This window comes from Microchirus variegatus (genome assembly GCF_963457635.1).
Source record: "Microchirus variegatus genome assembly, chromosome: 3".
NCBI classification, from domain to species: domain Eukaryota; kingdom Metazoa; phylum Chordata; class Actinopteri; order Pleuronectiformes; family Soleidae; genus Microchirus; species Microchirus variegatus.
The window spans coordinates 35,910,349-35,937,231 of NC_139804.1; the positions used below are offsets into that span (position 1 = coordinate 35,910,349).

The 26,883-nt window shown below is 42.1% G+C and overlaps 1 protein-coding gene across 3 annotated transcripts in view; it reads right to left on the reverse strand.

The window, feature by feature from the left end:
- The window catches only part of slc8a2b (solute carrier family 8 member 2b), a gene marked incomplete at both ends in the record, with an annotated part of 38,378 nt that overhangs the window by 7,969 nt on the left and 3,526 nt on the right, over positions 1-26,883 (reverse strand). Inside the window, 6 exons of one of the 3 annotated variants that reach the window (XM_083887183.1) lie at positions 4,218-4,235; positions 6,831-6,934; positions 12,727-13,100; positions 21,819-21,949; positions 24,174-24,372; positions 24,478-24,603. In XM_083887183.1, coding sequence (XP_083743309.1) covers positions 4,218-4,235; positions 6,831-6,934; positions 12,727-13,100; positions 21,819-21,949; positions 24,174-24,372; positions 24,478-24,603 — 952 coding nt within the window. Of the gene's footprint in view, positions 1-4,217; positions 4,236-6,822; positions 6,935-12,726; positions 13,101-21,818; positions 21,950-24,173; positions 24,373-24,477; positions 24,604-26,883 lie in introns of all 3 variants that reach the window. The other 2 variants (XM_083887185.1, XM_083887184.1) reach the window with 2 other exon arrangements.

A 26,883-nucleotide genomic window follows, 5' to 3' on the forward strand; every position in this document is an offset into this window, starting at 1 on the left:
ACGTGAGCAGGGCCGTTTCAAGGGCGTTTAGGTCCCTACTTAATGCCCAATTAATTAGTCATGAGCTGTTTCTGCAGACTCCTCCAAAAAGCTTATCATAGAATTTAAGGGATAAATAAGGTGGTTGTATTGAGAGTTGCGTACACATGACTGTGCTGTGCGTGCAACCTCTGCCTAAAATCAGCGTGAGGAAAAATCAAATAGCTTTCCATTTCAAGTGTGTCCATGAAAGACTTCAGTTTGGAGCACCAGTTAGTTCGTACTCCTGAACTAGAACCTATTGGGGACACAGCGGGGCGTAGGGCTGAGTGTGTGTGGGCAAGGGGATAAATGGGAGCCTAAATGAGCCTAAATCCATGATATTTTTGGAATACGCATTACATGTTCTCCCCGTGTGTGCATGTGGGTTTTCTCCGGTTTCTCCCGTTTCCTCCCATTGTCCAAAAACATGCAGATTTATGGATTAGGCAAACACTCTGGACACTCTAAATCAGGGGTTCTCAAAATGTTGATACCTGAGGGCCAATTTAGGAACCCAACATTGGACTGAGGGCTGCCAAAGACCAGATTGCAGTTCTACAGTTTAGCGTTAAGTAATATAAGTGTTAATATAATGTTATTTAAGCGTTAATATGATAACGCTTTATAATTTACTGGGTAATTACCCAGTATTTTGGCCATTGTTCTTACCTTCTAATTACAGGTTAATACCAAGTAACACATTTCTGTTACCATATATTTACTGGGTAAATAGCTAGTAATTGGGGGCTGTAGCTACCTGCTTATTACCAGCTTATAACCCAATAATACACTAACATTCACCATATAGAAACCAGGTAAATACCCAGTATTTTTGTTTACACTTATTGGTCTGTATCCACTAATGTCCAATAAACATTTAACAAGCTTAGTAGCTCCTGGATTAAAACTATCAACTGTTATTCATTGCGGGGCCGCCAGAAATGTTTCTGCGGGCCGCCATTGGCCCACGGACCACACTTTGAGAACCAATGCTCTAAATGGACCGTAGGTGTGAGAGTGAATGGTTGTTTGTCTCTGTGTCCCTGTGATGGACTGGCAAACCTCATATATCCTCATGTGGAGGATAAAGCAGTAGAAAATGGATGTTTACTATTTCTTTTTCATGTCCCAACAAAGTGACTATCGCTCACACTACTCCAGGCTTCTTCGTCTTCTACTATATGGAAAAAGGTATGAAACAAAGTCTGAGTTGAGCCGCTGTGGATGATACGATGACAAATGTGCTGAAGAGTCGTCACAAAACTCAACCTGCAGCCTTTAGATATCACTGATCCACTTTAACACCCAGAGAGAGAGAGAGAGAGAGAGAGAGCGTAGCAACTTGCAGGAAGAAGGAATTAATACTGACATGTGGCCCAGTTTGTGTTTATTGATCTGCTGCTGACGGGGGAGCAACAGCAACCGCACCAACCAGAGCTCACGTTACAGACTTAGGAGAAAATGAGCCAATCAGATATTGCGTCACAGCAGTAAAACTGTTAACAAAGAGATGGTCGTACGTAATGGGATTTAAACATAGTTTGAGGCTTCTAATAGAAGCACAGTGTGTGTGTTGGACAGGGGAGGAGGGCGTTCCATTCTGAATGAGAACAAGAGAAAGTCTCCAGGATGGCGAGTGTCATTATGAGTCATGATCGCCACCGGGGCGTCCTCACCCTGCTCCTCTCTGCCTCTGATCGTCACTCACTTCAGATGGAAGCCGAGCGGTTTGCACTCCGGTGGCTCAGCGTGACAGAAAGTGAGATCTGTGACCCCAAATATACCGAAGATATACATAAATCTGCTTTTAGACGATCAGGAAAACCACCTCCAAAAAAACCCCCCCAAATCATCCCTTTATTGCTGATCATGTCACGATACACATCTTATCTTATTCAGAGGTGGAAAGTAAGGAAATACATTTACTCAAGTTACTGTATTGAATACTTTTTTTGTGTATTTTGTATTTTTTAAAGCGGAACTAGACCGGAAGTTCCTATTATTGCTGTTTTTTTGGTGTGTATCTGCGTCATTATCTTGTTTATGAATCCCTGACGGTTCTGAACAAACAGTTCAGCCACTGCTGAGAACGTTGTGTTTTATTGTAATCTCGGGGCTCAACGAGATCACTGAAAATCCCGTAATAGTTATGTAAGCAGCGGTTCTCCTGAACAACCGATCGTCCTGCTCCGGGCACTAGTCCGGGCACATCCGGTTGCGTACATTGAACCGCAGAAGAAGAATAACGTCCGTTGTGGAGGTGTTTCACGAGCGACAGTGTCTTCTGACTCTGGGTCTGACTCCGGTTTAAAGTCATAAAGGGACTGCGGCGGGGAGTCGTGAAGAAGCTATTTTTAAACACTGTTAAAACAATGTTTTGATAATGAGGAGCAGTGCATCCACCGTTCCAGAGGGGGGCGCTGCGCTTCTGAGAACGGATGTGCTGGATAGTACTGGCCAATCACAAGACTCTGTCTTCTGGGGGTGAAAGTTCACTCTGAAATCTCGCAGCAGAAAAACACCGTCAGAAAAGAGGATTTCTATCGGCTAGTTTGCAGCAACTAGGAGGTTTTTGACCATAAAAACAAGTTAATATATGTAAGTAGACCTCTATAACTAACATATATGTGCAACAGGACCACTCTATGTCACCTTTAAGTACAATTTAGAATCAGGATTTTGTATTTTACTTAAGTACGTATTGACTCAAGTATTGTACTTAGTTACTTTTTAAATCCTATCCGTTACTGAGTAAAAATAAAAATTCAGCACAATGAAGACCTACAGGGTGAAAATATACACCAGAACCAGACGAATGATGACGTGATTATCACCAGCACTGACGCGTGAACATAGAGGGCGTGGCCAAAAGTGATGCAATATCCTGTGTCGTGCCGGGCGCGTGAGCTCCAAAATAGTTTTGGATTTCTGACCCTTTGTCATATTTCTACTACCCTCACACCCCACGCAAAGTAACTAAGTAACTTTTACTTAAAGTACATTTCAAATGAACTACTTTTTACCTCTACTTGAGTAATATTTCATCCAAGTATTGGTACTTTTTAGGGCTGTCAAAAGTAGAAGCAGCGGAAGCAGTGCTTCAAAGTGCTGATGAGGAATTTCCTGCTGTGGGTTTAGTAAGAAAACTATTTAACTTCTATACTTTATATTTTGTTTATAATGTGAGTCATTTACAGTGCAATGTGTAGTTTAAAAAAAAAAGTGTTTTCAAAGTTATTTACAGTATTTTATTTTTTCTATTTATTTATATTGTCAAAAAATGCGGGTTCTTTACAATGTAATGTTTATTTTTTACTAAGTTTGTATAGGTTTTTACAAGTTATTTACAGTATTTTATTGTTCTTTACATTTATACTTTCAAATACTTTATTATATATAATTATCTCTCCGTTCCTACAACAATATGAGGAGAAAATTATAATTTTTCTGGTATATTTACGAATGGTAATTAATCGCGGTTAATCGTGATTAATCCACAGCTACCCTGTGATTAATCTGATTAAAAAGTTTAATCTTTTGACAGCCCTAGTACTTTTACTTGAGTACAATGTTTTAGCACTGATATTATTCCTGTAAGCTGATCGCTCTCTTTTGCCTCCCTCGCTCACGCACAGGATATAATTATAAAATGGTTATATGATAAAAGAAGCACAAGAATGGCAGCCTCGTGTGCCGGAACAAAGATGACAAACACAAATTATCTCCAGCAGCAGCAGCAGCAGCAGCAGCAGCAGCAGCAGCAGCAGCAGCAGCAGCAGCAGCAGCGCACTCAACAAACCCAGCAGGTAAACATTTACTGTCAGTCAGAATGTGCCATTGTTCTGTGCCGTGAAGTCCACAGAGGCTGCGGCTTCAAACAGACAAAAGGAGCCATGTTTCCACCGAGCTGGGGCTAAATGAGATGCCAGCAATGTGAGCCAGGCTATTACGGTGCAGGACAGAGTAGATAATGTCCCGTCTGAGTTGGGAGACACGAGAGGCCGTGGGACAAAACACTGCAGCAGAGCGTCTGCTCAGATCCAAGCGAAACTCATCACTGCGTTTTTCGTTCAAGTGGAATTCATTTAGTTTCATATTAAACTTTAGTTTCATTAAATGATCAGGGACCTGATCTGCAGATGAACTGATCCTGGCTTTAGATGGGATGGGGGGGGGAAAAGGTCAGATGGTCTTACCTTGGTTGAGCAGCAGAGCTGTGGATGAAAGCAGAAAATAAGAGAAGTGAGTCATGACACACAAAAAAAAAAACATCAAAACTGCACATAAAGCTGCTCTGTGAGATCAGATTAAACCGACAAGGTCAGCGTTTACGCCAGAAAAACACACGTATGAGAGCATTTAAGTGTTTTTTTCTGAGCTGCAGTGAAGCACAGACAGGGAATGAGAGAGCGATTCAACACCTGGCATCTCAGTGGTGACCTGCTGCTCTAAAGGCCTCAACGTACGCTGCATGAACAGAGACATGGGTTCTTTTTCTCAAGGTGGCAAGAACAAGAGCAAAGTTAGTTCTGTGCCAGGACTTTTCATATTTCACAAGAAGAGAGAACAAACGTCTCTGTTCTTGCGAAGTATGTAGTGTTTTTTTCTGTTTAACGTAAACTCAACATTCTGTCATCCAACTTTATTGTGTACGTGTAGCTGCTTAGCCATTGATGGTGCCATCCTTGACCTGTGATAGGTCAAGGTCAAGGTCGGTCTTCCCCAGATGTAATTCTCTCCATAATCACATGATTTTATAATAGGGAAATGTTAATATGACAAAAAACATATTGTTCCACATGTGTCTGTGTGTGTGTGTTTCTACCTGGTATTCCTTATGTTGTGGGGACCTAAGTGTGTTTATGAGGACTTGTCTTCCTTAAGGGGACAAAAATCAAATCCCCATAATGTAAATGACTACATTTTAAGGTGAAGACATGTTTTAAAGTTAGGCTGAAGTCAGGGTTACTGAGGTCGCGTTCAGGGTCAGGGTGAGTCTCCAGGAAATTAACATACAGTTAAGTCAATGCAATGTCCACTGAAGTCATGGAAACCAGTGTGTGTGTGTGTGTGTGTGTGTGTGTGTGTGTGTGTGTGTCTCCAGCACACATGCCCTCTGATGTCAGAGAATAGAATGTTGCTGAATTTAAATGATTTAAAACCTATTTTTTTTAATCACTTTTAATCATTCACACTGTATTTGACAAGAAAGACACATTTTCCTAGATTTTCCCGAGATTCAAGTGTGAAAAAAAACTCACGAGGGAACTTTTCCACGTCAGAGACACGAGGTGCTCAGACTGAAACATCCTGTGAGACACGAACACTAACACGTCAGCTAATATAACACTGGATCGGCAGCTGAGATGAGGGCCACGCAGGTGATGTGCTCAGGGGTGTGTGTGTGTGTGTGTGTGTGTGTGTGTGTGTGTGTGTGTGTGATTACACCTGTTTAAAGACTTTCGCACTAAATCTGCTGAATGCTGTATTTGTATCGTCAGCAGTGGGAAATGAAACCAAACTGGTTTTATATATAAATGAGAATAGATGACAAGACTTAAAGGTCCCATATTATACCCTATTAACCCAAGTTAAACTAGGTCCTGGTGCCTTAATGAACATGTCTGTGTCATGCTTTAGTCAAAATATCATAAGGATGAAGCACAATAGCAGTTCAATAACTCTGCCAAAACAGCCTTTTTCAGAACGCTCGGTTTTGTGCCTGATCATTTACATGTGAATGAGACCCAGGTAAACACACATCCACTGCTTCCAGGGGAGTGTTGATCTAACTGTCATCACTTATCACCTATTGTCATGCAGCGTCGTCACAACCCCCGCTCCATATACCCCATAGTAATGTCCGTTTACCCGTTGTTACTGCGTTTCACCGTAATGCATAGTGAGTGACCACAATTTTGGCTTCTCGCGATCATAAAAAAATCGAAGAAAAACGATTAATGCGCCGCGCGGCGTGTATGTAAATTCCCATGCTAGAAAAAGACCCTGAACGCACCAGTGTAACTGCGGCTCCAACTGGTGTGTGGATCAACAACACGAGGAGAGAACGTGGAAACACGACAGAAAGGCAGCCTTTGGTTGAGAAGAAATGTAGGACAACATCTACATCTTTCTGCAGTGCTTTCAAACGCGTGCTCCTCATATCACCGATCCACACATGTCACTCGCCAACCACAGGCACGTAACTGGTGCGTTCAAGGTGTCCCTCCAGCATAGGAATTTACATACGCGATCAACAACAAAGGGCTTGTGAAGCTTGTGAACATTTTTTTCATAAATAAAATATATCCTCTGGAAACAAAAATCTTCTGAGGCTGGAAGTTTGTGTAAAACACTTTGCTCCGCTGTGCAGCCACTCTTCCTCCCTCGCCTGCACTCTCGTATTTCACAGGGACAAGGGGGAGCTACGGTGGAGCTGTGATGTACTCTGTGAAGTACTCTGTGAAGTACTCTGTGAAGTACTCTGTGAAGTACTCTGTGAAGTACTCTGTGAAGTACTCTGTGAAGTACTCTGCCTGGCGGGGTGCCAACATTCACGGTGAAATGTCCGCACTGTCGTCACTTGGTCGGGAGGTGTAAACATTGCGTGTTTTATCGCCTATACTTACACAAAGTGGAACCACTAAAACATGACTGAGTCTTGTTTTTTCACATTTTGGGGACTGGTATGGCCCACTGAGTCCCAAATATAAGTACTAAAAGATTTTTACTAAAAGTTGATTTTGCACAATAGGGGACCTTTAATCATCAAATACAATAAATCTAGTAAAAAAAAAACACACACATACCTGAAATCCCTCTCTTCAGCCAGCGCGGCTCCTCCAACACAATGAAGAAGTTTTCATGTTTCTCATATTCTTCATCATCAATTATCCTCACCTGAAGAGTCTGACTGTAAACACACACACACACACACACACACACACACACACAAGGAGAGAGACCAAGACATTTTCAGTAAAACAACAACAACAACAACAACAGAAGACTTTTATAAAATATAAAACCATGATGGAAAGACTGTTCTTTAGGGGAGAGGAAGTGAAAGTGGTGATGACAAGACCTGTTAGTGTCTCTGAGGATCTCTGCAGTGAAATGTCAGCACTGACAGCAGCGGAGGAAAATCTACACTGACAGCAGACACAGAGCGAGAGGGAGAGGAAGAGGGGAGGAGGAGGAGGAGGAGGAGGAGGAGATGAAGGATGGAGGGAACAGCGTGGAGAAGAGGAAAAGCTCAAGCAGAGGAGGAAGTGAAGGATGGATAGAAGGTGGTTAGTGAACAGGGAGGGAAATCGAAGAAAAAGGGAACGACATGAAATGATGAATGAGCGGAGGAGGTCAAGTTGAAGCTGGGGGTCGGCAGGGACTTTATATAGACAGTTGATATTTGAGCCATTTGACAGATGCACATGCTTCATACATGAACCATATAAGGTTATTCAGCTTGTCCTCATAGGAGAACCCTTTTTGGAACCCTTTTGGAGGGTTTGGAGGGTTCCAAGAACCCCTTCAAAACCCCTCATTCAGGAAGGTTCTCTGGATCAAAATGGAACCATTAGTGTTACCAAGAACACCGATGGTTCCATGGAAAGGGTTTTTCAGAAGCAAATGGTTCCAGGTAGAACCTCAGCCCTTATAGAAGGACACTTTTGGAACCCTTATTTGTGTACACATTCCATTTCAACATTCCATACTCAAATTTCCAGACTTCTCTGAGGATTTTTCAGTCAATATTAAACATCTGAATACCAATTGTTAGATGCTTATTATGTAAATAAATGGTTTTAAAATCAAACCCTTCACTCATTCTTCATGAAGCCAGCCCTCGGAAACCTTGAATCGAATCCATGACGCTGTCGCTGCCGAAAACAGGAGGTTGTCTCGACGACACCATTCTACAGCCAGCTTGATTAGTTTCATATCATCTACAGGTTAGGCTATGTTGTGTTGATTTATATATATTAATATATTTATTTTAGAAAGTGAGATAACGGTCAACAACACAAACATTTTTCCATACTCTTTTCCCTTTTTCCATACTTATACAGACCTGGAAATGACTCAAATTAAATTAAAGGAACCCTGTACCAAAGCTCCATTAGTAATCATTTACACTGAAAACCTAATTACAAAGAGGAAAAAAACGCACTGGTGAAGTTTTATGGAAAACCTCACATGTTCTGTTAAGTTCTGCTCCACAAAATAAAAGTCTTAAAGAGTCACACAACGATATCATGTGATATTCCTGCTGGGATCGACTGTTTCAAATCATTTATACACTGTACACGGACACTGTAGTTCACTCAATCATCCTGTGTTGGTTTCAAAGCTCGCCTACAGTGGACAAAAAGATCAATGGTAACATGGTAAAGCCCCGACATCCTGCTCCTGATGGATCCAGTTTGTGAGCAGAGAGAGGCAGAGATGGGAGTGTGGAGCAGTGAGTGAGAGACCACAAAACAATGCCTCTGGTTTCTGGTAATGGACAACAGGATGGAGACAGACGTGGACCAACGGGTTCCACTTCTTCTCAGCACTGCAGAGGACTTGATACGATTCTATCTGTCGTTTCCCTGTGTGTCAACGCTGCAATCGGCTGCATCATATCACTGCGTAAAGGCCACATTATACTTCTCCGACTGCGTAACCACGGAAACGCATCGAGCCTTCATACTTCTGCGTCGCGGTGACGGATACGCGCTGCAATTTCTCGCGCGATCAGTAGGGGTCGCTACGCAAGGTTGTTGTGCTTCTGGCTACGGTGAGCAATGGCGTCCGAGAGAGAAAGCCTGTTGGGGAACATAGGTACGACCCCTCCTTGAACCTCAAACTGCAGACCAAGGTAAGCCCATACCAGTACAAACACGCATTTATCCTTTGGATATCTATGTTTAATTTATTCAGATATACCAAATAAGAAATGAATGTGCGTCATCTGTGAACGCGTAGTTGAACATGCTCTGGAAAAGCGTAATTTCCTGATTTACAAATATAGCTATAAATAACCGGAGCCATGTGCGCGCACCGCTGTGCCAGTTAAGACCTGCCTTTCAAACGTGCTAAATATAGACGCAAAAATAAGAACCGCAATCAGTTTCAGGTTTGATAAATCACTTTGCACGTGCTAAAATAACATATTTACATTTTCTCCTCCCATCACACGCAAAATAGAGTGTAAACGCCCCATATTGCATATGCATTAAGGCAAGAACGCTTAATGGGTTGCGAGTGCTATTTTGCCCGTCTGAGGGACGCACTCCTTGTTGCGCCCTGTTAGTAGATCAGCATCAACGCTAATCTGCGTGTGCAATCCAGTTTGCACACGTTTTTGCACGTGCAAAGCTTTAGTAAATCAGGCCCTAAGAGTCTAAACATGTGGTTCGTGTAATAAGATAAGACGTATTTATAGTTTGGCGGCGACGTTGTTGGGCGGTGATCAGCTCCGCCTCTGTGGACGCTCGGTGCTCACTGTGAGCCGGCACAGAGCAGCGTTATCTCGGCCTGTCCTGAGGACCAATCGCAGCTCTTGTCGTCTCCGTTGTCCCTTGACGGAGTGACGGACACTTAAAAATTATTTTGTGCAGTCGGAGACGACGCAGAGGCTCAACGACATGCTGTCTGTCGACGCAGAGGGCTCTGCGTAACCTACGTAGAGCACTTTACGCAGGAGTATAAATTGGGCTTTAAGAACCACATCCCTATCACCTCCAAGTCTTCACTGGTTCATCTCATTATTCTTCATCCTTAATCAGTCTCATCTCGTCACCAACCGCCGCTGCCTGTCGTCCAACAAAAGTTCCAACCTCCAAATGACTTCATGAAGTCTCTATTGGTTACATTATTCTGTTCAGTCTGTCATGAATTAATTTCCCATTACGAGTCTCTGCTGATTGGACTCGGCGCTGTCGCTGCTGTCGCGGTGGTTTCCATATTTTAATTCAGCTCCCGGAAGCTCTTGTCAGATCATCAACAGTAATCGCACAAGTCGCTGCTGAAGTTGAAGAAGCCACGAGGAGCATAGAGGATAGGGAGTGGGAGCAATGAGTTTTTAAAAAAAAAAAACATTTGGATAAAATTGTAAATTTAATGGCTCACTTTGACAGATGTGCTGCTGATGGGCCATCATTAACCACCAGGGGAATAACTTGGAATAAATGATTTTTTTAAGAGCAGAACGTAAAGGAGTGGTGGTGGAAATAAAAAATAGAACACAACCTCTCACAGAGACCTGCTGACTCATCTCACCTGATCCTGACACGTGTCAGTCAGTGGATCTGTCTGCTCACATCAGCTGGAAACAGCTGCCACATCAATGTCACACAAACAACAGTGTTGCTGCAAGGTTATTCCAGGTGCTGTTACAAAACCTGGCAGATGCCAACACAACATTTATTTGACAACCAATCACCAAGTAGTTCAATATCTCAGGAATTCCATGATTTTTACCGTGTTTATTTCAATTTATTAAAAACTTTCACTTGAACACAACTTAGTAAGTTCGTTGATGGTGGTGTTTGATAAAAGTTGGGGTCGGACTCATCCCATTGCTGCTTTCTTCTGGCTTTAATCATCCATGACTTCGTCTCCACACTGTTATCCTCCTCATCTCGAACTGGCCTCAAGGATAATCTGATTAATTTGTGTTTGACCAAAGATCAAAGTCGCTGAGATTTTGCAGATATTTATAAATCTCAAATCTCAAGTCACACGCTATGTGGTGAAGCTCGAAGTCCAGTGTGACTCGTATATTGAATGCTGAAGCAATTTCTACACATTTGGCACAACTATTCCCTTCTAATCTGAGAGGAGCAGGGTACTTTGGATTTGATGGTGCACAGAGTTTTTGAACGGCTTCCACCTATTCCTTGGCCCCTGGAGCGACATTTCAAAGTCTAAAGACTTTAAAGACACATCGTTAAAACTCATAAAACATCACAAACTGAGGACAGTTGAGTCTTTTGAGTGTTGGTATTCTTTCTTTTGCATTGTTCTGCCTGTCTGGCCTGCTGCAGAGTTCACATAAACCAGTTACTCTCTATATACAAATATGAGGCCCATAAAAAGCACACCCTTATGTTGACACTAAAGGTGCCATATGTAAGAATGTGGCCAAAAACTGTCACTACATCCACATTTTTGAAATCTCGGTATTCGGTATTTTGAAAACTTTTAGGTTTCGTTTTTTTTGACGTAACTGGCAACCCGTGGTTGCTCGGCAGCTGAGGCTCTACTGACTGCAATGATTGGTAGACGGCGGTAGGTGGCGCCACATGACGCCAAAACATGATTTCAAAACATGAAATTGTTGAAAACAAACACAATATTTCTTTATAACCCTAACCCAAATGCAGTATTTTACTGCTTTTACTGCATTATTTTAACTATATTTTCTGCACCATTTAAAGCTGCAGTTAGATCTCAAGACCACAGTTTGTTAAAATACAGACATTTTCAGTGTCATATCTTTGTTTTCAGATCGTCTCGTCTGAACCTCTCGGACAGATGCACTTGTTTCGTAAGTGACAGATGAATTAAAATAAACTCTCTTTATCTCTGCCAACGTGCGCTTTATTGCATTTATTGTCCAACTTTATTCAAGACTCTTTTTTTCCTTGTTAAAGTTGTGTTACAGTGTAAGCAGTCATCGTTGGTGCAGGAGAAGCATTGTGAAGGTTAGTTGTTAAAGGCGCCATATGTAAGAATGTGGCCAAAAACGGTTACTACATTCAAATTCAAAACCACACCGAGGTCTTTTAGGTTTCATTTTCTGACGTAACTGGCGACCCGTGGTTGCTCGGCAGCTGAGACTCTACTGACTGCAATGATTGGTAGACGGCGGTAGGTGGCGCCACATCCCAAAACATGATTTGCAGTCTGCAAAATGTTTTTTTTAATGCAAATATTTTGTCTGTACTGTTGTTGTTGGTGAGTTCAGTTTGTTATATGAACATTATTCCTGAGTCTCTGTGACATATTAGGAGGATTTTATGGCTTTAGTTGCTTTAGATTTATGACATAATGCACCTTTAAAGCTGCTCTGCGACCAGCAGCAGAAAAGCTGAGACTCTCTCTGTGATACAAATGATTGAAATGTGTCATTTACTGGTAACGCTTTCTTTTACAGTCCCCTAATTACCTGGTATTTAGCTGGTAAATTCATGGTAACACTAAAGTGTTGCTAGGTAATTACCAAGGGTAATAAGATCAGTAAATACAGTGAAACCGTTGCCAAAATACTGGGTAATGCACGGTAATGTACTCGGTAAGTAAAGTAAAACTGTACTGTAAAAGAAAGCCAAGCTTGTTTCCATGTAATTACACACATTTTTAGGGTTAGGTTTGTTAGATTACCCCTTGGGTAAATAGCTAGTAATTAGGGGACTGTAGGTACCTGCTTATTACCAGTTTATAACCCAATAATACACTTACATTTACCATAGTTTTGCCATAGTTTAGCTGTACATACCTTCTTATTAACAGCAGTAATAACACGCTATAATTAACTATATAGTTACCAGGTAAATGCCCAGTATTTTGGCAACAGTTTCACTGTATTTACTTTCTTATTACCATTGGTAATTACCTAGTAACACTTTGGTGTTACCATGAATTTACCAGGTAAATACCTGGTAATTAGGGGACTGTAAAAGAAAGCGTTACCCATTTACTGTTTCTGTGACTCACGTGGTCTGGTCGTTGGTGAACTCCAGCTCTCCCTGAGCCTCCTCGTAGTCCTCGCCCGCCTTGGCAGTGCCCGACTCGCTGTGGTACGGCAGAATGACAGTGCCGCGGGCGCCCGAGTTGCGCGCCACCGTCACCTCCATGGTGCCCACGCTCTCGCTCACCCGCATCATGCGCTCGCTGAACGTGAAGATGCCGGCGTGGTCGTCGTCCAGGATGGTCACCGTGGCGACCAGGGGCTCGAGCAGGCGAGCTTTAGGGGTGGCGCCCGCCTCGTCGCTCTCAAACATCCCCTCGGCGTCGCCAACGCGCAGGTTCAGCAGGCGCACAAAGAAGTGCTCGTCCTCTTCAAAGATGTCGTCGTCGATTATTCCCACCTGGAGATACACACAAAGAATCATTTGAGTTTGAATGTGTCGAGCAGTGTTGCCAGATTGTGTGGTTTTCTGCCCAATTGGGCTACTTTTGTTTTAAAACATTTTCACTTTTGATCTCATCTCAAAAAAATGTTCTTCTTGTCTCTTTAATGTGAGTTTTTATGTCACAATTATGACTTTATCTCATCATTTTAACTTTGTAACTTATAAAACTGACTTCGTATCTCATCATTTTGAGCTTTAATTTCGACTTTTTATCTCATAAAATTGACTTTGTATCTCATCATTTTGAGTTTTTAATCTCATAATTATGACTTTTTATCTCGTAAAATTGACTTTTTATTTTGAGTTTCTAATCTCATAATTTTGACTTTTTATCTCATAAAGTTGACTTTGTATCTCATAATTTTGAGATTTTAATCTCATAATTCCGACCTTGTATGTCATAATTTTGAGTTTTTAATCTCATAAAATTGACTTTGTATCTCATAATTTTGAGTTTTTATCTCATAAAATTTACTTTGTATCTCGTAATTTTGATTTTTTATCTCATAAAATTGACTTTGTATCTCATAATTTTGAGTTTTTAATCTCATAATTATGACTTTTTATCTCGTAAAATTGACTTCTTATTTTGAGTTTCTAATCTCATAATTTTGAGATTTTAATCTCATAATTCCGACCTTGTATGTCATAATTTTGAGTTTTTATCTTATAAAATTGACTTTGTATCTCATAATTTTGAGTTTTTAATCTCATAATTATGACTTTTTATCTCGTAAAATTGACTTTTTATTTTGAGTTTCTAATCTCATAATTTTGACTTTTTAATCTCATAAAATTGACTTTAAATTTGGGCTGCTTTTATCCACATTTGGAGAGTTTTTAGTCCTCATACAGGTAATTTGTGATGTAAATAATGCAATTTATAAGGCCTACACAGCTTAAAAGTGCACCTTTTTTCGTGCAGATTATTACTAATCTGGGACTGGCGCACGGATGTTCATTATGCAATTTGTTTAGCTGATGGTTGACTTACGTACGTGCAATCTTGTTGGTTGCAATTTGCAAAAACGTATTTATCTATCATTTACGTGTGGTTATTTGATGCAGATGTGAAGCTCTGGATGTGTTTTTCTATTGAACGTGTTATGATTTTACGGGTTTACACGGGTGTCTGGCAACTTTGTGGTTTTCGGCTGGTTTTTATTGGATGTGATTGGGCTGGAAACTGTCTCGTGTGTCGGTGCCTCATACAACCGTCCCTTTGACACTTCTACCAGCTCCGTGCTTTAGAAATAAAATACACTGTGTTGATGCACAAAAACAACGACAACAGCATGTTTCGACCTTTCTGACCTCGACGCCTGACACATTTCACCGCGGCTCGCGAACAAAGAAGCGTCTTTAAGTTTTGCCAGAGCTCTTATCTGCCGCACGCTCGTCCTCACGACTCCTACTTTAATGCGTCTCTTCAAGGTAGATGGGCAAGGGTATCGATTTGTTTGTTCTGTGTCCAGAGAAAGATCATTAAACATCAGGTGGAGAGTGCAGCACCGGGAGAAGAACACTCACACACACTCTCTCTTTGTGCCAATGTTGATGCACAACCTTGACGTTCAGATCGGCTCCAGTTTATTTGAATAATTAAAGAAAAACGACATTCCTGAGGTCGTCGCCTGTGCATGTGATGAACTTTCTCATTTCACTGCTTGTCACTCAATAACAAACATTTTTGTTTGCTCCCTTTAACAGACACACAAACAGAGTGTGCGGTCACAGAAACATCTCTGGGATCATTGTCGTCCGTAGCGCATTAACGGACAGATGGCTGCTCTCAAATCAGATTTCAGTCGCGTCTGTAATCGAATGAGCCGGACCGTTTGACGTCATGGTGTTTTAGATGGAGTCCAGCAAAGATGGTTCCTTCCAAACATCCAGCACACTTACTTTTAACGGCCGACCACACCCGTGTCTGAGCTCTATATTTCAACCTCAACCCTAATCTTTTGAATTAACCGATTGTAACGATTCAGTACATCGAACGGGGTTCGTACGGTCATGAAAAACCTGGAAAATGTTTTGGAAATTGAAAATGCATTTTCTCGGTCCTTGAAAAAACTAAATTTCCTGTAAAGTTTTGGAAAAGTCATGGAAATATTGCATGGATAATATTTTGGAATGCGTAAAACATAAATAAAATGATGCGATTAAAATTTAAATTGACACGGAAGTGTCAAGCAGAAACAAGCGGATCACTGAGTGACGCTCTAGTCCTCACATGGATTTTGAGATGCTCTATTCAACGACAAAATGCCAGGAAAGTGTAGTTTCAACGAGTGTGATATGATTTAACTGCGTCTCTGCAAATAAAGCGTACGGAGACGATCGATCAGTCCTGGCGCGTGGGTTTCGCCGGCTAACACACAAAAGCTAACGGAGAAGCTAAAAACACAAGGCAACACACTTCCGGGGGCGTTTTTCTTACTCGGAGGTAAAAACAAGGAGACGCCTATAGGGGACGCCAATTCGCGTGCAAGCGATGCCACACAGTGGCTGCAAGTGTGTACTGCAGGCGTGAACCAAAACGTGAACAACAAAAACGCCCTTACAGAATACAACCACTTCCTCTCTTTTAACCATTACTTAAAGGTGAAGTAAGTAGTTTATAGTGCCATCTAGAGGAGAGGCTGAAATTTACAACAAACAACTGCTCCTCTGCTCACCCCCTCCCTTCCCTGAGCGCTACGGTGTCCTCAGCTGGTCAAATGTCGTCCTCGTCGTCTTTCTCCGTGTCAGCAGATGAGGTTCGTGAGGCGAGGGAGAGGGCGGAGCTACCGCGGCCGTAGCAGACGAAGCGGCGAGAGAGGAGGCGGGACTTCCGCTACAAGTAAAGAGACGCTTGATTTGTTCTCTCGCGTTTGTCCTTACAGGCTCCGGTAGAAACATGGCGTCTCGCTGCTAACAGTGGCTATGCAACCGCGGCCCGCGACCATGTTATTTTACATGACTTTTTGAAACACCACGAAAATGAAACAAAAACTATTATACAGCGACTAGACAATGCAGGAGCACATAATATGTATACAAAAGTGGATTTTGGGTTATATAAACCCATAAATACTACATATTGTCCCTTTAAAGCATAAAGCCCAATTTATACTCCTGCGTAAAGTGCTCTGCGTAGGTTACGCAGAGTCTCTGCGTCGACGCAGAGCCTGTCGAAGAGCCTCTGCGTCGTCTCCCACTGCATGAAATATTTATAAGTGTCCGTCACTCCGTCAAGGGACAGCGGAGACGGCAAGAGCTGCGATTGGTCCTGAGGACAGGCCGAGCTAAGCTGCTCTGTGCCGGCTCACAGTGAGCACCCGAGCGTCCACAGACGCGGAGCTGATCGCCGCCGATAACGCCTCTGCCAAACTAGACTCTAAATGGCCAATTTCTCGCCTTTAAATGATCTTAAAACTGCGTTCCGTCACACAGAAAAGTGAGAAACGGCCACTGTTTCAACAACAACAGTCTTTCTCTCTCTTTCTCTCTCGGACGCCATTGCTCACTGTAGCCTGAAGCAGAACAACCTTGCGCATCGACCCCTACTGATCGGGCGGGAAATTGCAGCGCGTGTCCGTCACCACGACGCAGAAGTATAAAGGCTCGAGGCGTCTCCGTGGTGATGCAGACGGATAACGCGTACGCAGTCGGAGAAGTATAATGTGGCCTTTACTCAAATAATCCATCCATCCATCATCTACCGCTTTATCCTCCACCAGAGGGTCGCGGGGGGTGCTGTGCCTATCTCAGCTGACATTGGGCGATAGGCGGGGTACACTCTGGACAGTTCGCCAGTCCATCACAGGGCAACACATAGAGACAAACAACCATTTACTCTCAATCTCACACCTTTTTTGGACTGTGGGAGGAAGCCGGAGAACCCGGAGAAAACCCACACACACACACGGGGAGAACATGCAAACTCCTTGCAGAAAGGCCCTTCTTCCGAAGTTGTTCCAAACGGGGCTCAAACCCAGGAACCTGGGTCTTCTTGCTGCAAAGGCAAGAGTGCTAACCACTACACTCAAATAATAATTCAAATAAATAAGTATGAAAGAAAGTTACAACAGAGTGGCTTTTTAAGGGGAGCTTTAAACTTTGGCTACTGAACCACAGACGTGCAAAATGCTGACAATGAACGACGTGTCGCAGCAAACTGCACATGATTTTTTATTTGACGAAAGTCTTAACGAAGATTTGCAGTCAAAACAAATGGACGTTCATGACTGCAAGACTGTGCGATGGCACCGATTTTTCGGTCTTGGAAAGTCAATGAAAGGCTACGGAGAAGTGTTTGAAAAGTCATGGAAAACTATTGCAAAAAAAAGCGTACGAACCCTGATGGAAAAACAACAGCTTGACGAGTCGCTAGTTTGTGTGTGTCGACGTCACTGTGGTTTCATCAACTATGACGACTCCGCCCACGTCGAGCAGGTACGATATTCTAAAACTGAGTTGTGCTGGAACTGTGTGTCGTGGAAATACTGATGCAAGAAACCCAGGCTGAGTTTTGCTGCGTTATTCTGTCAGTGGTGAGCAGCGGGATTTAATAATTAACTGTGTCATCTTTTACTGATGAGGAAAGATTCAGCTCAGACTTTCACCCAATCAGCAAACGCTTAAACCATTTCACTTTAACCTCCACGACTGCGACTGCAGAGGAGAAATAAATGTGTTGTTCACGCTGATGTACGACACACGCAGTCAGGAATTAATTGGTTGAAGTGTTGCAGATTAAGAAAAACTCTAATTAAGAAAAAAAAAAAAAAAAAAAAAAAGATCTATTAGGTTTCGACAGTGAGAAATTAAACTGTTTTAATCCATATAAGTAAAGGGATAATCTCGTGTGGCAAGGGAAGCAGCAGGAGACGAAAAAAACATGGCCGCCAGCTGGACCGTCAGGAACAGGCTCTTCTGAGAAAAGCACTTTATCTGCAGTCTGAATGATTTTATGATGTTGGCCACTCTCTTTTTAATTTAGTATTTTCTAAATCTTTTTTTTTTTAACATCGTTGCACACAGGACGCTGAGCCACTGTTGCCTCCGCGGGGAGTTTAAATGTGTTATTTTTTACGCCTTCTGCGCTTGAAATCATTCGCTTGGATTAACGAGGCAGCTCCAGTGTCACTCTGAGTTACAGTGGCTGATTTTCTCCGGGGACTTTTGGGGCAATTAAAAGCTGCCTTTTCTGGTGTCCCCGCTGGCAGCTGTGAGATCATCGCGACGCTGTCACAACTGCTGTCATCTTCGGAGTTTAACCATCGATGAAACGGGACACCATTGCATCTCCAATGATCAACATCATCATAAAATCAAATCAGATTGATTAGGGTGCGACTGCGTAATGCGTTATCCGTCTGCGTCACCACGGAGACGCCTCGAGCCTTTATACTTCTGCGTCGTGGTGACGGACACGCGCTGCAATTTCCCGCCCGATCAGTAGGGGTCGCTGCGCAAGGTTGTTGTGCTTCAGGCTACAGTGAGCAATGGCGTCCGAGAGAGAAAGAGAGAGAAAGACTGTTGTTGTTGAAACAGTGGCCGTTTCTCACTTTTCTGTGTCACTGAACGCAGTTTTAAGATAATTTGAGGCGAGAAATTGGCCATTTAGAGTCTAAACATGTGCTGTGTGTGTTAAGATATGACGTATTTATAGTTTGGCAGCGGCGTTGTCGGCGGGGATCAGCTCCGCCTCTGTGGACGCTCGGTGCTCACTTGTGAGCCGGCACAGAGCAGCGCTACCTCGGCCTGTCCTGAGGACCAATCGTAGCTCTCGCCGTCTCCGTTGTCCCTTGACGGAGTGACGGACACTTAAAAAATATTCCGTGCAGTCGGAGACGACGCAGAGGCTCTTCGACAGGCTCTGCGTCGACGCAGAGTCTCTGCGTAACCTACGTAGAGCACTTTACGCAGAAGTATAAATTGGGCTTAAACGTGAGTAAACAACGTTCTCCTCAGTCTAATAAGACGAGTGCAGACCCTTCTATCACGGCGGCAGCAAAAAAAGAAGCCGAGGGTTTTCATCGATGCCGTCAGCGTCACGTCTATCTCATCAAAAAAAAAACCCCTGCGATGGTCGCACACTGGAACTGATGCAGCGCAGAAAGTGGGAGATGAGTGAGACGTTCAAGATTAATTGGTTTCCCTGCTGCTCATTTCTGGCAGTGATCGATGAAATCCGCTGCTACGTGGCTGAAATGGGCAAACGGTGACCTGGAGTAATTTACTCTCTCGTGGTCGCTCCATCTATGCTTTCATGGCGGACGGACCAATTTATAACAGTTTCTTTTTCTTGCCGTCCCCACTCTCCCCACTCTCTACAGGGGTTTGTGCGATGCTCCCCTCCCCCACTCGCTTTAATCTCTCATCAAAGACTACCCGGCGTCTTAAAGTTGTGCTAAAAGGAATAGATTAGATTTTCTCTTTTTTTTGTTTGTTTCTTGCTGTTTTGTATAGTTAGTTTTATTATGTATATATTTTGTTCTTTTTATTCCAACATCAACCTGCCTAATATGGACTACAGATGGAAATTAGCCCCTGGGCTATAATCTGGCACATTTACATGTACTTTTGTATATGTTCATTAATGTGCATTGTCCTGAAATAATAAATAAATAAAATGCATTTGCCACCAACTAGTTCACACATACAACAATATAATACAATACTAATAAACAAATGAATGACTATAATACATACATAGAAACTGAATCTAACAATAATGATAATAATGAATTTTATTTATAAGCGTCTTTCCCACTTTACAAAGACAGCTTTAGAGTCTGAATTTGAAGAGATGGGAACAAAGTCAGAGGTGGGAGTGAATTCCATCATTCCAGAGCTTCTGCTCCCCATCTACAGCATCATGGATCAATGTAATAGCTAAAAGAGTTAATTACGAGATCTTTTGTAATGTTCAATAGAACATTGAGGCAGAGACAGTCGCTCCGGGAAAGCGCACTTTTAAGGTCATTATTGACATTTTTAAGGGATGAGTTTCAAAGGTTTGCTTTTAATTACACCATTTAATTTCCAGAGGTATATTCAGTCATTTGAAACTGTTGGAAGATTCATGATTATTGCTTTGGAATAAACCTTGTCTAGCACAATCGGAGTGTGTGTGTGTGTGTGTGTGTGTGTGTGTGTGTGTGTGTCATTTAGTCCGCCCTCAGTGATTTGCTCGCGGCAGACAAATGAATACGAACGCCTCTCCGTGCACTGCAGCGCAGTTCAACAGCATCAACGCCGTGAGAATGAAAAACGGAACATTATAATCTCCATTAACGAGGACGTATTTTAACGGCCGTTGTAAATATGAATGTGTTTTTAAACATCTTGTTATATATGTGCGAGAAACACTGCACAGACGAGGAGCTGAAATCAGAGGACATTTATCACACTATCATATTGTTTTTTGTTTGATAAGATCATTTTCAAATGTTTTGAGTCCTAAAATAAACCAAACTGAAGCTGCAGGACCATCATTTTAGAGCAGGGGTGTCAAACTCAAATACAGAGTGGGCCAAAATTTAAAACTGAACAAAGCCGCGGGCCAAGGTTGAACAAATTAACCTTTTAATAGGGACCCAAACAAGTTTTGCATTGAATATTGAACAAGCAAGGCTTATATAACTTTATAGTGACATGCAAAATCGAGTTTCAAATAATAATAATAATAATAAAAAAATATCAATGGCATATCAAATAAAATGCACCTTAAATACAGGATAAGCGGTAGATAATGGATGGATAAAAATGTAATGCCTCTTTTCTATTTGCAGCCTTCTGAGGTAAATATCAAAATAAACTTTTTCCACAGGCTAATAATAAATTTGAAAATAAAATAACAATAATGAATGAATCAAACATTCAAGCCTTGAAGTAGCAAGAGAAAGTGCATGAATAAAATTTTAATTATTGCTCAGTTTGCTACACTGATTTGCTATAACACTGAATATGGAACAAGCAACGCTTATATAACTTAATAGTGCAAAATCAATTTTCAAAAAACAAACGAAAAAAACATCAATGGCATATTAAATAAAATTTAAATAAAAAATTGAATGCCTCTTTTCTATTTGCAGCCTTCTGAGGTAAATATCAACATTAACTTTTTCCACAAGCTAATAAATTTGAAAATAAAATAACAATGAATACAAAACAACAGCAGAGCATTATGGGATTTGTAGTATTAGCGGTGAATGCGGTGTTACAGCGGTGGTGCCGCTGTATAATACCGGCGGGCCAGCTCTAATGTTAATTTGATATTGCCTCAAGGGCCAAATGAAATTACACGGCGGGCCAAATTTTGACACCCATGTTTTAGAGTATAGTTATTTATATTCATGCACTTTTAGATAGTGTGTATTTATTACAGTTTGTTCTTTTTCTTCTGCCAGACTATAAATATTCTTCTTTATAGAAGAATACGTGAAGAGACAAAGCAACGAGAAATACAACATAAGACTGGAAAAAAAACAACATTTTCAAAGTCAAAGCCAGAGAGAAAATCCATGTACACTTTCAGAACTGAGGATGTGAACTCTGAAAATTACCCTGAAGAGATAAGAGAAATCTATCTCCACTTTTATTTTCACTTAAATAATTGAAGTAACATCAGAGCGTCTTTGCACGAAATCTCCCCGAAACCTCCGTCCCTTCTTCACTCACCTTAATCTCTTTACGAGTCTCTCCTGGTTTAAACACCAGCGTTCCTTCGCTGTACTCGTAATCTGATCCGGCGTTGGCTGAACCGTCTTCTGTCCTGTAGTCCACGTAGAATGTGTTCTCTCCCAGACCCCCTGAGCACCAGAGAGACAACGACAATGACTGAATATGAATATTACACACATTTACAAACAGAATTATGAATCCATTAACATTTGAGGTGGAAAAAAGCAAGTAAAAGTCAAAATTGACAGAACTTGTTTGTTAAGCTCTCAGTGGATATTGAACCCAATCGGATGAAACTTTGTAGTAAAACCTAAATACTGGTCATTTTAGCCTTGAATTCTGATAAACATGTAACTATAAAACATGAAGCTACAGCAGACAAATGCAGGTTCCAAACTTAGCAAGTGTAAAAACTTTTTTATCCCTTTCCTCCCATCCACTATCTCCAATCTGTAATGTTTCTAATCTAAAACGCCCGCATGCACTGACTGTGCTTTAATATTCAGCAGAAGTGCCATTATCTTTAGGGACGTGCAGTATATATATATATCTGATACCAGGAACGAACAAAACTTCAAATTCACTGGAATTGTGGGAGATAAGAAAAGAAAAAAAGTAAACTCGGTACGATCCGTAAACGCTGGACATTAAATAAATGCCGCAGTAAACATCGTGCACTGCTGCTGTAATGTGACCAGAATGTGAGAGAGGAAACAAAAGCAAAATAGTAGAGTGAAAAAAGGGCTGTTTGTTGATTTATTTATTCCTTTATGAGAGCAACGGAATCTTTTTAAAGAAAGTAAACTTGTTTTTTTTTTGTAAATAAATAAAAGTAACAGCATTCTCAGATTAAAGTCAGAATTCTGACTGAATTAAAGGTGCCATATGTAAGAATGTGGCCAAAAACAGTTACTACATTCAAATTCAAAATACAGAGAATCTTTTAGGTTTTTTCGTTTTCTGACGTAACTGGCAACCCGTGGTTGCTCGGCAGCAGAGACTCTACTGACTGCAATGATTGGCAGACGGCGGTAGGTGGCCAAAACATAAACATGATTTGCAGTCTGCAAAATATTTTTTATAATGCAAATATTTTGTCTGTACTGTTGTTGTTGGTGAGTTCAGTTTGTTATATGAACATTATTCCTGAGTCTCTGTGACATATTAGGAGGATTTAATGGCCAGTTGCTTTAGATTTATTACATAATGCACCTTTAATGCTGTTTTTATATAATTATTTATCTATTTGTTTTATTACATGTGGCTCTAACACTCTTGCCTAGTATTGGTGTCTGTATCAGACATGTCGAATTGGTAAAGTCATCTGTAATTATCACATGAACATAATGACAAAGTTTTCTTGGTTAGAATCTCTTCGTACGTCTGGTTCCTGCACGAGGTTTACGTTATTTGTTCATGGATATCAGCGTTCTTATCTTTATTGCCTGTGACGTGTGACGCAAAAATTATTCGACAACCTGCAATTTTCTGCATTAATGGACAATTTTGGTCACCGACGTCGCGAAGCCTCCACTTAAAAGCCCATCCTTTTCCTCTTAAAGGTGACATAGAGTGGTCCTGTTGCACATAAATGTTAGTTATGGAGGTCTACTTACATATATTAACTTGTTTTTATGGTCAAAAACCTCCTAGTTGCTGTAAACGAGCCGATTGAAATCCTCTTTTCTGACAGTGTTTTTCTGCTGCGAGATTTCAGAGTGAACTTTCACCCCCAGAAGACAGAGTCTTGTGATTGGCCAGTACTATCCAGCACATCCGTTCTCAGAAGCGCAGCGCCCCCCTCTGGAACGGTGGATGCACTGCTCCTCATTATCAAAACATTGTTTTAACAGTGTTTAAAAATAGCTTCTTCACGACTCCCCGCCACAGTCCCTTTTATGACTTTAAACCGGAGTCAGACCCAGAGTCAGAAGACACTGTTGCTCGTGAAACACCTCCACAACGGACGTTATTCTTCTTCTGCGGTTCAATGTACGCAACCGGATGTGCCCGGACTAGTGCCCGGAGCAGGACGATCGGTTGTTCAGGAGAACCGCTGCTTACATAACTATTACGGGATTTTCAGTGATCTCGTTGAGCCCCGAGATTACAATAAAACACAGCGTTCTCAGCAGTGGCTGAACTGTTTGTTTAGAACCTTCAGGGCTTCATAAACAAGGTAATGACGCAGATAAACAGCGTTCATAGGAACTTCCGGTCTAGTTCCGCTTTAAAGTTAATTCCATTCAATCTCTGAATGAAATGAACGTCGTTGCTTCACCAAACTCAGTCTCTCCTCATTTATTTATGTGACCTCGATATTCTCTATATGACTTATTCACGTCTCCGTACCTTGGCAAACGACAGCCAGCGTCAGAACGCCGCAGTTCTCCATGCACTGACTGTGGGCGCTTTCGAAGGAGATGCGGCTGCACACGGCCAGGTCGTCGTCCTCCTCCGGCGCCTCCTCGTCATGTACGGCTGTGCGGCGAGCGTTGTCGGCCGCGTGCTTCTTCAGGACGTTGCCGGCTCCGATCATCATACGTGTAGCCTTGAGATCGCGGAGAGGAGAAAAAATGGCTTAGAGAGGAAAAAACGTGTTTGTCATTAAACTTCTCAGAGTGAGTAACCTTTAGTGTGTGTGTGTGTGTGTTACCTGTATGCGGTAAAAGGCCCGACTCTTCTGTTGGTGCAGGAGAGCGTAGTAGTTGGCCAGCTCCACCAGCTGGTCCAGCTCTTTGTCGGGATATTTCTGCTTCAGTTCCTTCAGGATTCGAATCACCTGGAGCAGCGGAGAAAGGAAGGAGGACACACTTGTGATCACGACACACACTGACAGCTCGCTGTTGCTGTGGAACGTTTGTGGCTCTTTTGGTTCCTGGAACAGCTGGAGGTCTGCGGGGATTCCAGCTTCCAGCTTGAACCTTTAAAGGTGAAGTAAGTAGTTTATAGTGACATCTAGAGGAGAGGCTGAAATTTACAACAAAGACCTGCTGCTCTGCTCACCCCCTCCCTTCCCTGAGCGATACGGTGTCCTCAGCCGGTCAAATGTCGTCCTCGTCGTCTTTCTCCGTGTCAGCAGATGAGGTTCGTGAGGCGAGGGAGAGGGCGGAGCTACCGCGGCCGTAGCAGACGAAGTGGAGAGAGAGGAGGCGGGACTTCCGCTACAAGTAAAGAGACGCTTGATTTGTTCTCTCGCGTTTGTCCTTACAGGCTCCGGTAGAAACATGGCGTCTCTCTGCTAACAGTGTCTATGCAACCGCGGCCCGCGACCGTGTTATTTTACATGACTTTTTGAAACACTACGAAAATGAAACAAAAACTATTATACATCGACTAGACAATGCAGGAGCACATAATATGTATAAAAAAGTGGATTTTGGGTTATATAAACCCATAAATACTACACAGTGTCCCTTTAAAGGGACTTTATGAACGACAAATGACATTTGAGTTGTTTTAGCTGGCCAGCAGTTTTAGCCAACATATTGTTTTTCCAAACTCATTCATGTTTAAGAGGCCAAAATCTGCCCCACACTAGAGGACTTTCAACTCTGACTGACTTGATTCTAAAAACGTGGGAACTACCGTTCAAAAGTTGGGGGTCACTTAAAAATTACTGGTTACGTAAACAGCGGTTCTCCTGAACAGCAGATCCTCCTACTCCGGGCACTAGTCCGGGCACATCCGGTTGCGTACATTGAACCGCAGAAGAAGAATAACGTCCGTTGTGGAGGTGTTTCACGAGCAACAGTGTCTTCTGACTCTGGGTCTGACTCTGGGTCAAAGTCGTCAAAGTGACTGCGGCGGGGAGTCGTGAAGAAGCTATTTTTAAACACTGTTAAAACAATGTTTTGATAATGAGGAGCAGTGCATCCACCGTTCCAGAGGGGGGAGCTGCGCTTCTGAGAGGGGGTGTGCTGAATATGTCACTTCCGGGTATTGTCCAATCACAAGACAGTTGGGAAGGCTCTACGCTGGCTGGCCAATCACAACACACTCTGTCTTCTGGGGGTGAGATTTATGACTGAAATATCGTGGCTTAGGAACAGCGTCAGAAAAGAGGATTTCTATCGGTTTGTTTACAGCAACTAGGAGGTTTTTGACCATAAAAACAAGTTCATGTATGTAAGTAGACCTCCATATGTGCAACAGGACCACTCTATGTCACCTTTAAAAACATTGTGTGTACCTTAAGGCTGGCTTTACTCGACAACGATCTGAACACAAACCGCAAAAGTGGCGTTGCGTTCCCACTTTTTATTTATTTCGCATTTAGAGCAACTAAGAGGTTTTTGACCATAAAAACAAGTTCATGTATGTAAGTAGACCTCCATAACTAACATTTATGTGCAACAGGACCACTCTATGTCACCTTTAAATGAATCATAAATACACTCTATACATTGTTAATGTGGTAAACGACTATTCTAGCTGCAAATGTCTGGTTTTTAATGGAATATGTACATAGGTGTATAGAGGCTCATTTCTAGTGTTCTAATGGTACATTGTGTTTGCTAATCGCGTTAAAAGGCTATTGGATGATTAGAAAACCCCAAACTTTTGAACGGTAGTGTATACACATCGTACTATGTAACCAATTTTCAACGTTTTAACCCTGAGAAAGCACAGACTACAGACCCAGGACCAAACACTCTGCGTTTAGTTCAACCATTTCAGGGAGGAGATTCCAGGGATTTTGAGATCTCACAGAAACTTGTGTGTGATCGCTCCTAAATATCAAACTTATTTAATACTTACGATTTGAAATCGGGAAGACTCTGACTCTGGTGTCCGACGACATTAAAATCGCGTCTGTTGAAAAAAAAATAATTTGGCCAGATGATCTGCTCGAATCTGCGCCCACGATCGCTGGAAACGATCGTGACTGAAATCTGGCCAATTATCCTCTCGTGTGGCACAAGCTTAAGTGAACAGGATTCTCTCGAGGGCATTGTAAAACTAAGGCATTAAAAAGTTATCATGAACTCCCGGTGAACTTGGACTTTCAACCACCCGCACTCTAAATTAATTCATCTTTGAGTCCAAGTGAAGTTTGTGC